This window comes from Protopterus annectens, chromosome 4.part0 (genome assembly GCF_019279795.1).
Source record: "Protopterus annectens isolate FY-2018-M chromosome 4.part0, PAN1.0, whole genome shotgun sequence".
Lineage (NCBI taxonomy): Eukaryota > Metazoa > Chordata > Ceratodontiformes > Protopteridae > Protopterus > Protopterus annectens.
In genome coordinates, this window is record NC_056733.1 from 229,580,613 (window position 1) to 229,593,638 (window position 13,026).

The 13,026-nt window shown below is 40.5% G+C and overlaps 1 protein-coding gene across 1 annotated transcript; it reads right to left on the bottom strand.

The window, feature by feature from the left end:
* Positions 1–2,810: 2,810 nt before the first annotated feature.
* LOC122799274 (gastrin/cholecystokinin type B receptor-like) lies at positions 2,811–5,007 on the bottom strand. Its single transcript, XM_044068229.1, has one exon. It carries the CDS (start codon positions 4,669–4,671, stop codon positions 3,355–3,357), a length of 1,317 nt encoding a protein of 438 aa, XP_043924164.1. The 5' UTR covers positions 4,672–5,007; the 3' UTR covers positions 2,811–3,354.
* Positions 5,008–13,026: the final 8,019 nt, after the last annotated feature.

Below are 13,026 nucleotides of genomic sequence, written 5' to 3' on the forward strand. Positions count from 1 at the left end.
GCGGATTGTGACAGTGATTAGAGTTATACACTTATTTTTCTTCAGAAAATGCGTGTTCATTCATAGTCTCTTATTCTGTTAACTTATCAAGTTAACAGTACTTATATTTTAAAAAGTGCCTTTGTTTGTCCCTGATTGTTTATGCTTATTCCTTGTTCTGCAGAAAAGAGATCGAGAGCTACTAATCGGATCTTGGTAAACAACTATAAATAAAAATGTCATGTTGCAGAGGTATGTCCTATTACCCTCTCAGATTTTGCCGTTTGGTCGCCGGGTGCATGCAGGAATCATTCATTGGTATCCTTGAATAACAACCAAATCTGAAAATAGTTTTCGCGTGTGTGTGTGTGCGCGTTTGTGTGGAGATATATGTGACTATAGAAACATGTCTTCCATGTAGTTGCCTGTAGATATTATTTTGACTGCTGCTTTCTGTCCTGTGGAATGTACTCTTAAAGTCTAAAATATAACAGTTTTAGTAAAGAATATTCACTATATATATTTGTGTCCCAGATTTTGTTTTTAAGTACATCATCGATTTTGTCTTGCACTTCTGTTCAAAAATTATGTAATCATTAAAACGATTATATTACAATAGCACCACCACGGTCGTGCTCGTGGTCTACCGATGTTGTAAGATAAATATATAAAATATATAAAAACGTATCCCACAGTTGTTTTCGTTTTCTTTCTGATTATTTATTCCTCGATCACTTATTATTAAGAAGTTCACAGCTATGCTTAGCTTGCCTGCATAATTAGCTTGTCTGCATATCCCCTGTCTGTTTCAAGTACTCTTCAGCATTAACCCCAAGTACAAAAAAACTCAGAGCAAAGCATTCCTTTTTAATGCTTGTCTTGAGTTCTGGCGGTTAAAATCTTGACAGTAACATTATGACTGTGTGCGTGTATGTTTAAGAGAGAGAGTATGTGTGTGTGTGTGTGTGTGTGTGTGTGTGTGTGTGTGTGTGTGTGTTCGCGACACAGGGAGAGAGAGAGAAAGGATTATGTATTTGGATACAGAGGGTATTCACAGCAGAGTGTTCTGCCAGCACACTTGGACAGTCCCTGAAATGAAACCTGCTACCGGTTCACAATTCTCCCGAAGTAATCTGTCCCATGACTCCAGTCCCATAATGCCCCACCCACATGACAGACTCGTCTGTGTGTGTGTGTGTGTGTGTGTGTGTGTGTGTGTGTGTGTGTGTGTATATATATATATATATATATATATATATATATATATATATATAAACTAAATACATATTCATTATAAAAAGTGCAGTTTTGTCAAAGGATCAAATTCCGTTCAGGTGACTTTGAAGTAATCGATACTAAAGAGATGTGTCAGTCACCCCACCTCAGCCGGCATACTCCCCAGAATAAATCGGTCCTACTGTAGAAGCCAACTCTTTAATTCAGCACAAGGACTCTTGTGGAGGTAGTCCCAACTGACTTGGGGCCATCACCGCTTGTCTCACATTAAAATACACGATCTTCACGTAGCCTTAGAGCACTACCCTGCCACTTTAACACAGTACTACTCCTTAAAAATTTTCAGCATACCCCAGGGATTGGTGAGATCGGTAGCTTATCAACATGTAGAAGATAAAAAGCAAAAGTCCTCACAGATTTTAGAAGTTCCGTAAAAAAAATATTGCTTGTGTTATCTGTTGAGCACATTTTCAATGTCAAGGCAGGTTAAGTGTTGAAACCTAGATTTCAGCATTTTCCCTGTGTCTGGTACAAGTGTGACTAGCTTCTAATGCCATCTGGCTGCCTCGTTTTCCTGTCTGCATCCTTTAACATTGTTCCCCAGCAGGAGCTGTCCGAGAATCAGTGCTGAAGGAGCAAGGGTGTAATTAGCATCAGTCATTGGACAGAGGTCACTGAAAAATATCTCTCTTCCCCTGTTAATGTATAAAGAAAAGGAAGTCACTAACAGCTTGCAGCACTGCCCACCCCGCCCCCAATCCAGAAGAATTTATGGGGACTTATTTTATTATATATAACTTCAAATTAAGTTTATAATAACTTCTACTTCTCAGTTCACTAAGGAGATTGTAACAGCACCAGACTTCTGTTGTCTATCGTTGTTTTTATTCCGAATATTTTGCAAACATAATACATTCCGTAGATCACGAATACCTCAAAATCTGACGAATATGATGTAAATCTTGCATTTTTTACAACCCGCACGCATTGATTTCCAGTGCATGTGTAACTTAAGTGCATGTGCGGGAGTTGAACATGGGCCCTTACGTATACAGAGTACCAGGTGCCAATAGGACCATCTGTTCATCTTGGCCTTTTTTTCAATAAAAATCATTTTTGTATAAACTATTTTGTTAGTGTATTCTGTAGCCAAGCAACCTTTTTGAAAGTGCCCCACACACACAAATTTCAATGTCATCTGTTCACACAGCCCATCCCTAATGTTTATTTAACTTACAAACGGCATATATCAGCAGAAATTACACTTAAAAACTTCTTATCAAAAACAGTCTTAAGGAAAATTAGATCCATTTTGTATTTTATTATAATAAAATAAATCACTTTCGGTATGTACCTTCTGAAAACACAGACCTGTGATTCGTGTAACAGTGTTTCTTGGTCTTAATATAGTTTGTGTATGTCCGTAATGCAAGAATGAAAGCCTAATCCACGTTAGTTTTCTTTCATTCGGTAAGCCTGATGTAACATTCTGAAGTTTTAAAGCCTAGTTATCATGTATGCCTATTATGGGACCTTGCCTGCATATACAATGTACTGCTTACTTCTGAAATCCATAATAGACCCTTTTAAACCAATTAAATCATTCGAATTGTAAAGGTAAAAAATGAATAACAATAATAATAAATAAAACTAGCCTACTGCATATGGAAATGCAAGCCTTGAATTAGAAGACAGTCCATAATTCTAACAACAGCTGACATATTTTTAACCTAACAATCACCGTTGCTTTAAATACATTACCCCACTTTAAATGCGACCCAGATGAAAATACCTGGGAACTGAAAAGACCAAGAACCAATAAGTTATGTATCAGAGGTCGTCATTTAGTGGTCCAAGTTCCATGAACCATGAATGTAAACATTTTACCATTTACTAAAACGTTCTATCTCTCCAGACTGGAAAGACATTTTAGCAGTTTAAAGGGTAAAAATATTAATTACCAAGGCATTAAACTTGTTCACAAAATGGTATACTGTCTCTCAGTCACTTGACTACAGTTCTGTCCCATTCAGACGATGTGCTCGGAAATCCATCTAGAAACAGCTGAAGGGAGAAGTCCCTACCTTGCGGGAGGCCATTTAGTATGGAAGCTTTGTGTGGATATGGTGAACGTGTCCCTCAGTGTAGGTCCAGTGATGTTTCACAGATGGTGACAGAAGACATGCTCTTGGATTTTGACAGTAACTGATTGAACTTTGTACAGTTTCTCCAGCCGCGGAGTTCTGAGTCTGAGAGGTCTGTGGAGGCTCTGTAGGAGAGAAGTCTAGGAATGGATGAATGGGATGAAGTCTGAGACAAAGAAAGGCTGAACACAGAAGATACCCGCTTTCTGTAGCTGTCCTTGAACTTCCGAGCAGATCGATACAAGTTACCCACGAAGCAGTAGCACAGGGGGTTGAGAGCAGAGTTAGTGAGCCCCAGCCACTGAGCGAAAGGTCGTACGTTCAGGACCCAAGCATACTGCATGGGGGCCGGGTCTTGCTCCGCACTTGCTGGTGTACTGGGCAAATTAAAATCTATCCAGATGTCTACCACGTACAGAGGAAGCCATGACAGGGTAAAAAGTAACACTAGTGCTACCACCATCTTGGCAATCTTCTTGCGGCCCCTGAGGCGCGCAGCAGCAGTGGGAAAGTTGCCTTGATGGCATTCATGGAGTTTGTCGTCTGTGCTCCAGAGACGGCGACCAGTAAGAAAGCATATGATGAGGTTAAAAATCACCGGTAAACCATACAGAGTGCAGAACAACAGAAAGTTGTAAGCTTGTCGGAGCTTTGCGTGAGGCCAGCTTTCTGTGCACACCAGGATAACTAGCTGGCCTTCAAACAACACTAAGTTCTTGGTTCGATTCATGAAAGCTAGAGGAGCGCAAAGGCCAGAGGAGAAAGCCCATACCACAACAATCATGGTGCAAACCCGTCCACAGGTGAAGAAGGATCTGGCATTTAGAGGGTTGTGAACACTGTAGTAGCGATTGATGCTGATGACCGCCAAGCTGAGGACACTGGCAGAAACAGACACAGCCTGGACAAAAGGCACGGCTCGACACAGCCAGTCCCCGAACACCCAAGCATTGTACACTTGCTGACCGAGTGTAATGGGCATACAGAAGCACACTACCATCATATCGCACACAGCCAAGTTAATGAGCAAACTTCTGGTAGCTGATACCCCTGCTAACCGGCTTCTTCGTTTCCTTGTTAAGACCCTCAGAGCCATGATATTTCCTACTATTCCAGTAAGGAAGGACAGTGAGTACATGACTACCAGAACAATTGTACCAGGCTCATGGCCAGAGAATAATACGTCTTCCATAAAAATAACTGATTTCCAGAAACTGCCGTTGCTCTCCCGGTGTCCCAGTGAAGTGATGTTCCCGAGAAAAAGGTGCTGTGAATCTCCAAGAAGTTCACCGGACTGGTTCATGTTCTTCATTTGGAGTTCTGGGTCTACATGAACGATGAATGTCCGTCATATAAGTCTATCCCTGGCTAAACTGTACCAAGAAGGCATGAAATGGGCGCCATCCTCCAGCAGACTTCTGAGCAGTGAAGACGTCAGGCATCTGAAGAGTGGCTAAACAGAGTCAGCTATTAATAATCCCTCTCATCTCAGCTCGCACAGGAAAGTCTGTGAACTCCTTGAGTCAGAGGAGCAGCTGGAAACCTACAACTTTCTCCACAGAAGAGTTTGAGTTTAACGAGCTTTGCTAAGGCTTTGCCTTTAAGAGGGCATACAGAGTGAAACCTCTGCAAACGCTGTATGTGTAATGCCGAAGCCTTTACTGTTTTTTCTCTCCTCACAGGTCGAAAGGACCACGAACTGCCTAAGACGGTGGGTGTGCGTTGTCACCTCCAATAAAGGCCAACGCGCGCGCGCGCGCACACACACACACACACACACACACGCACACACACACACATACACTCTCTTTCTCTCTGCAACCCTCTGAAGTTGGAAAACATCGGGAACACCACTCACACACATCTCCTTACAGCCTCTCTAGGTTCCTGCAACTCTCTGAATTTGGAAAACATCGGGAACACCACTCACATTAGGGACACAATACTCGGGTTATCTTCTTCAACGCCTCTAAATCTGCAGCAGCTTTGACCTTTAAAATAAGGAAAACGCCCTAGCAAGAAATTAAAGACCGAAGCTCTCAAGAGAGCACACTACCTTTAGTCATAATTAAGGTTACCCTATAAACCCTGTGTCCAGTCCTAGAAAAGGCTGGGGGACAGACAGTGCACAGTGTCCACCTCAGACTGGAGCGGAGCTGCATTATGTTCGTGAAAAAGAGGAACACTTATCTTTTCCCGATGTAGTAAGTCAGGCATGATGGATACCCACAACAACCAGATAACACGTGTGTTAATCATTCCAGCTCAGAGTGCTGCTCTGTTTTGTCAGTTCAGCTACTTTGTAAATAGAAAGGTAATATGCATCTAATATAACTTAAAGGTTGCTGCCCTGACGTTAAAACATGTAAAATGAACGTTTAATAGTTGTTTTGTCTTGTAAAACTTCTCTCCAAATACACGTTTTTGACATCACATAATGAAGGATAGCACATTTCATTGCTTTCAATAATAGGACGTCCAGCTACACATTATCTGCAAGTGGGATCCCTGACCCTTCTTGGATAAACAAAGCAGGATCCCTACACCCTGTTTAAAATTATCAAAATATGTTCCTCGGTTACTTCATTCTCTGTTAGAACCTATAATATTATTTTTTATTTTCATTTGTTTACCGGGTAATGTCCACTGAACAAGAAGTCCTTTTTCAGTGGAGACCTGGGGAGAAAAGCTCCAATGAACATAGCTATACAATAGTATAAACTGAGTCGGGTATACAAAGTGATACAGGTATTATATAATAAAACAGAAAAAAAATAGTACATAGGTGGAAAGACAGTAGTGAATAGCATAAGTGAATGGCATACAATATAATTGCAAGCCAGTAGAGCCGCAGTGGTACAGCGGTAGCATTGTTGCCTCACAGCAAGAAGTTCTCTTGTTCGATTCTCGGCTGGAGTGCCTTCTGTGTGGAGTCTGCATGTCCTCCACGTGGTTGAGTGGCCTCTGAAAGACATGTGTGAATGGGTGTGCCTTTGGTGAAGATTGGATGTTGGGCTGGCAACTCGGCACCATAAAAAAATTGACTGCCAATCATTAGCAGACCAGAGTTCCACTGTAGCAACCCCTAACCAGGAAAAGCCAAAAAGACAAACAATAATTACTACTCAGTGCAAGTGTAGATATGATATAAACATTTGACTTAGTTTTTTTGTTTTGTTTTTGTAAAGAGGGACCTACATCACAGGATTTAGAAAAGCTATGGTCAAAGTATTACCAAAATGGGGGGTGGGGGGAAGCTTAGTCTGGGCATAGCCAATGTGATATGAAATATTGTTTTAGTTCCTGCTTAAAGTATCTTGCATGGTCACTAGATAGGATTTGTTGAGGGAGGGAGTTCCAGACTTTAGCAATCTTGTGGCAGTATAAGGAGACCCTATAATATAGTGATTTATTCATTTTAAGTAAGAATTTGTCTGCTGATCTAAGAGAGTTAAGGTTTCAGTAGGGCTGAACTAGGAATGTTAGGGCTGGGCAGTGCTCAGGTTTATACACCCCTGTGTGGGCAATCAATAACTGGTTTAGTGTGAGTACATTTGGGAGTTCTAACCATTCTAGTTGTTTGAGGGCAGAACAATAATATGTTTTTGTGGTAGGTTAATTGCAAATTTGGCTATCTTGGTTCTGCAGGATTCAAGTTTATTTAGTTCAGTTTTACTGAGGTTTGTGAATATCTGAGAACAGTAGAGAAGTGAGGACAATAAGTGGGTTCTTGCAGTGGCCAGTCTAGCGTGGTCTGAGAGATAGGGTTTAGCTCTGCAGAGTGAGCTGAGTTTAATATGGACATTTTTAATAGTTTGAGCTATATGTTTATCAAATTTTAGTGCATTGTCTATGGTAACCCCCAGAAGTTTAGTGTGTTCAACTGGTTCTATTTTAATGCCATTGGAAGAGAAAATAGAGAGGGATTGGCACTTGGTTAGTGGGGACGGATTTGAAAAAAAACATAAGCTTAGTTTTATTAGGATCTAGTATCAGTTGATGGGCTGCTAGGTATTTTTCAATATTGCTGAAGACAGTGTGGGTCTTCTTTTGAAGTGTCTCAACTGTGGGTGCTGAGCAGATGAGTGAGGAGTCATCTGTGTATTGAATGATGTTAGCTGGACTAGCAGCTGTTGTAAAGTCATTGGTAAATATTGTAAAGAGTGTGGTCCTAGGATTGATCCTTGGGAGTCCCCTACAGAAATGGGAAGGTGAGAGGAGGGTTTATTGTCCCATAGGGTAGCTTGCTGTCTGTTTGAGAGGTAGCTATGGAACCAATATAGGGTCCCATGGCAAAGGTTGTAATTGGCAAGTTTGTTTAAGAGGATTTGTTGTGATATGGTGTCAAAGGCCTTTGACATATCAAGAAATGTAGGAGAGGCAAGTTGGTTATTTTTTAGGTGGTTTATAGAGTTGGTAAAGCTAATGAGTGCTGTACTAGTACTGTGTTTTGGTCTAAAACCATGTTGTGTAACAGAAAGGAGGTTGTTATTTTTGAAGTGGTCAATTATTTGCTTATGTATACACTTTTCTAGGATTTTTGCTAGGGGTGAAAGTATGGCTATGGGTCTGTAATTAGATATGTCTTTGGAGGGGCCTCCTTTATGCAGTGGAATGATATGGGATATTTTCCCTATGGTAGGTACATATTGTTCAGTGATAGAGCAGTTAATTAGGATTGATATGGGGTATGAAATAGATGGGCCTGCTAATTTCAGAAACTCACCTGGTAATTGGTCAGCGGCGAGGGTACATGGCGTTACTTTAGATAGTAAGTGTTGCATATAGCTTGTTTGAATGGGTTGAAGTTTAAATTAGGTTTCTGGTGGGCCAGATGGAGTGGGTAAATGCATGGGTGGGGTAGAAGTGTTTTGTAGTAGGGAGGTTATTGATTTGATAAAGTGGGAGTTGAATTGAGATTCAATAGGTTCTGTAGTATTGTTAGTAGTTGGAACTGGGGTAGTGGGTTTACCTAGTTTTAGTAGGTGGTTAAATGACTGCCAAAATGTTTGTGGATTTGTTGCATATTTTGTTTGGCAAGTTAGAAAGTATGTTTTTGTCTATTCTTCATTAGATTCTTCATTAGAAACTATAAAGTGAGCAGATGTAAACCCATCTCTACTACGGTAGAAGACAAGTTGTAATGTACTTGTCTTATGAACATTCAAGTATGACTCCAAAGATATACTGCAGACCTGTTTGTCCACAAAAGAAAGTAATGTTTCATCCCACCACCCAAACACATTATTTGCTGCAATATATTATTTGATAAGTGAAGTTCATAAATGAAAACAAAATACTGAAGCATGTATTATTCATATTTGTAAAATACTCTATGTGTGCGTGTGTGTGTGTGTGTGTGTGTGTGTGTGTGTCTGTTACAATGGTAGTGAATAGAACAATATCAACAACTACAGGAGTATCCATATCCCATTGTCGCATACTGTGAGGTTCTAATAGATAAACTTAACACTCTAAGTGCCTCCTCACATGCTGAAATCGTAGTACTTCCCTCTCCCTTAAAAATGCATAATATTTTTCAATATAAATGTCAAAAAAGGTGTGTAATGATGTATGGTAGCCCAGTGATAGAAACATTCTACCTTAAACTACTCTTTCCATCACCGTAATGTCTGAAGGATACATACTAAGATTGAATCCTGTGGGGAAGTACACAAACTCACTTACAGAAAGTGTAAGAAATGACACTGAGCAGGCCTTGTTTTCACTGAAAGAGAAGACTATTGCAGTCTAAAGAAATAGTTTCAGCATGATAAAATGCATAGAATAATTCCAGTTCTGCATTTTCTTAATAAGCACACACCAACACTACAGTTAACATTATAGTTCAGCTTGGCGTTAGGTTATACAGAAATGCAAAGCTTTACTTTTAGTTGGAAGAGCAATGCATTTCAGGACACAGGGAACTATTTTGTCAAACTGCTGCTTACTTTCACTAACAACCACTTTAGAAGTCACACGGGAACATGTTCATACTCCAGACTGAACAGTAATGGAACCCAAAAGGCCCAGGATAGATGCGGACAGAACTATTAAAACATAGTGCAAATGCATGTTATACAACAGCATTTTTGAAATTGATGGAAATTAACTTAAATTCATTTGTCTAATGTAGTTACTTTTCCCCTGCTGTTTATTATTAGGTGATTTAAATGAAGTGTTAGCCTTTCACTCCAGCTTAATCTCTTGTGTCAGTGTGAGTTTACATGGTACCACTGCTTAGGAGGAAAGCATTTCTAATATTTATTTATTTGTTATTATTTTATTTATTTTCAGTTTGATGACTGGGAAGTCCACTGGGCCAAGAAGAGCTTGTTTTCAGGGGAGGTCTGGGGAGAAAAGCTCCAATGAACAATTACAAGCATACACAAAGCAGTATAATCATCTAAATCAGGTTGAGAATACAGCATAATACACGAGGTATAATACAATCATCCAAATAAATACAAATAATAGAGCATTGTTGGAAGTTTTGTATGTACTAAGTTAAATACATTTACTGATATAAGAAAATCTAAAGCGTTTAGCCAAGGTACAATAAAAGGCTGCCCAGTACTGGTTTAATTGAGTGTAGTAATAGACAAAGTAATGGTATGAGAAGTAGGTGTAGCAGGGGATGGAGATGAGAGTAGCTAGAGGGGGAAGTTATGTTGGAGAGTGGAATGGGCATGTCCATTTTGAAGATAGGTGGGAGAACAAGAGAGATTTGAAGTTGGTGTGGTTTGGAGTATTACGAAGGAGGGACGGAGAGAGTTCCATAGTTTAGATATGGAGTAAGATAGCAGGAGGTGGCCAAGGGGTCATGAGGGTTTTTAGATTTATAGGAGGTTTTGGTTTTCTGATCTGAGTGAGCAGTTAAGAATATAGGGGGTTAAGGCAGTAGTGAGAGAAGGGTAGCTGGAAGGTTTGAAGATAAGCTTGTGGGCAGTGGTAAGTTTGAGAAAGTTCAGATAATTAGGTAGTTCGAGCCACTGCAGAGTATGGAGAGAGTGGCAATGGTGGGGTGTTTTTGAATTGTTGGCAAATTTGCTTATTTTATTGTAGCAGGATTCTAGTTTGGATTGTAAGCCGAGTTAGAGATTGATTAGCAGAGGAGCACCATACATGAGAGAGGGGAGAAGGTAGGAGGAGGCTAGGGTTTTTCTGGTGGAGGGGGTGAGCTAGTGGTTGTGTCTGTACCAGAGTCCTAGTTTTTGTTGTTTTTTTATGATAGTTTGGATATGGGTGTCAAATTGTATATGTTCATTAATGATAACACCGAGCAGTTTAGTATTTGATACAATTTCAATAGGGATGTTATTCTGGCTGAGTATAGAAAAGGAGTTTTTGTTGATAGAGAAGTTTTTAGAGGGAGAAAAGGTAATCAGTTTAGTTTTATTTGCGTTTAGAGCCAGGTGATTGTTTTGCATCCAGGTTTCAGTTTTAGAGAAGGCTGATTGGGTTTTTAGAAGTAGGTCAGAGGGGGAGTATACTGAGCTGATGACTGTTGAATCATCAGCATACTGGATTAGTGAGGAGTCAGGGATGGTGTGGTGATAGTTATTGATAAATATATTGAAGAGTAAAGGGCCTAGAACAGAACCTTGAGGCACACTGGTGGGGCTGTGTAGAAGGGGAAAAGTTGAGGATTTCCATTGTATGGCTTGGTGTCATTCGGAGAGGTAGCTAGAGAACCAGGCTATGGTGGAAGGAGAGATGTTGAAAGGGGGGAGCTGAGATAGGAGTAAGGGGTGCGAGATGGTGTCAGAAGCTTTGGACAGGTCTAGGAACAGGGTAGATACAAATTTGCCAGAGTCACGTGCTTGGTTAATGGTCTCGGAAAAGGAAAGGAGGGCAGTCATGGTACCATGGCCAGGGTGGAAGTTGTGTTAAGTGGGGTGAGAAGGTTATTGTGTGTTAGGTTGCATCTGTTGTGAATGGATACATTTTTCCAGGATTTTAGAGAGTGGGGAAAGGATGGCAATAGGCCTGAAATTGGTGGTGTCAGTGATTTTACCTCCCTTATGGAGTGGGATGATGTATGCATGCCACCAGATAGAAGGGACATAGGATTATTGGATGGAACTGTTTATTAAGATGGAAATGGGAAAGGCAATGCTATTGGCAGATATTTTGATGAAGGCAGATGGTAAATTATCAGGTGCGATGCAACAAGATTTAAGCTGGAGGAGAAGTTTTTTATTGTACTTGTGGGATGGGTTTTAGGTTGAAGGGGGAAGTAGGAGGTATGAGATCAGAGGGATGGGGGGCAGGCAGGGTTGGGATTGGGGGAGGTGAGGGAAGGAGGAGGACAATTCAGCTATACAATCCACAAAGAAAGAGTTGAATACGGTGGCAGTTTCAAGATCTGTGAGGTTGGGATTGGTACACTGGTTTTCTTTATTTCCTGGGTGGAGGAGGGAGGAGATGGTGTTCCAGAATTATCTAGGGTTGGTTGAGTGTTTGGATTGAATTTTCGAGTAGTATGCTTTGCGGTCTGTAATTATTCATTTTTTTACAAGTTGCAGAGTTGATTAAATTCAAGTAGGGAGTTAGGTTGTTTGTTCTTTGGTATTGTTTCAATTTTTTGTCTCTTTGGAGCATGGTTGGTTTAGTTTCTTTTGATAGCCAGGGAGAGGCTTTCACCTTGACACATTTGGTTCTTAGAGGAGCGTGGTTGTTGAGTAGATTTAAAAATGTTTCATTGAAGTAGGTGATAGCAATGTCGAGGGCCAGGTTTCTTAGGGGGGGGTCCAGTCAATAAGTTTTAGAGGTTCGGAAAAAGTTTGATGGTTGAAGTAGGAGAGGTTATGAGTTTAAATATAGTGATGTTGCTGTTGAGGAGGAGAGGGGTGACGGTCAGTAAAGGCTGGTAGATGGTCACTGAGTGGGTCTGGAAGGATTTCTAAATTTGAGATAAGGTTGGGATGGGATGTTAAGATCTAGTCAATGATGGTGCCAGAGGGACCATCTTTGTTTGGCCTGGTAGGAGAGTTTATTAGTTGTGTGAAGTTAAAGAGGTTGACTATGTGAGATGGGGCTTGAGAGTTTATAGTGGCCCAGTTAATGTTGATGTCACCTAGGATGTATGTTTCATTTTTAATGTTAGAGGAAAACCAGGAGAGGATATCTTCTAGTTTTGGGATATCAATGCCTGGGGGTATATAGAAGGTAGCTATGCATATGGACTTGTGATTATTGATTTTTAGTAGAGCTATAGTTATTTCATTGTTGGTGAAGTTTTGGATGTGATTGGTGTATGGGTGAGGTAACAGTATAGGAGGAGGAGTAGATTATGACTACACCTCCACCTTTCTTGTTAAGTCTGTCATTGTGAATCATTTGGTAGCCTGGTGGAAGAATTTCATTGTGTTTTATGAAGGGTTTAACCCAGGTTTCTGAGATGGCTACTATGTCAGGCTAGTTGTGGGAAAGCCAGGCTGGAGGGTATGGATTTTATTTTGAAGGCTAATAATAATTTATCACTCTCTGTGATCTATCTCTTAATTCTACTTTGACTGCTCTGAAGTAGTTCTTGTGGGTTTTGGCTCCTAAGAAGTGTGGAAATATGAAGTTAATCTTACATATGACTGGAAGTTACCAGATTTTGATTAGCTGAGTTTATTTGTATCATGGATTTGGACACAAGTAGTGGTGACCATGGAGT

Bases quoted from the DNA above. Each gene is read 5' to 3' on its own strand.
- LOC122799274 (XM_044068229.1), bottom strand. From the start codon at position 4,671: ATGAAGAACATGAACCAGTCCGGTGAACTTCTTGGAGATTCACAGCAC.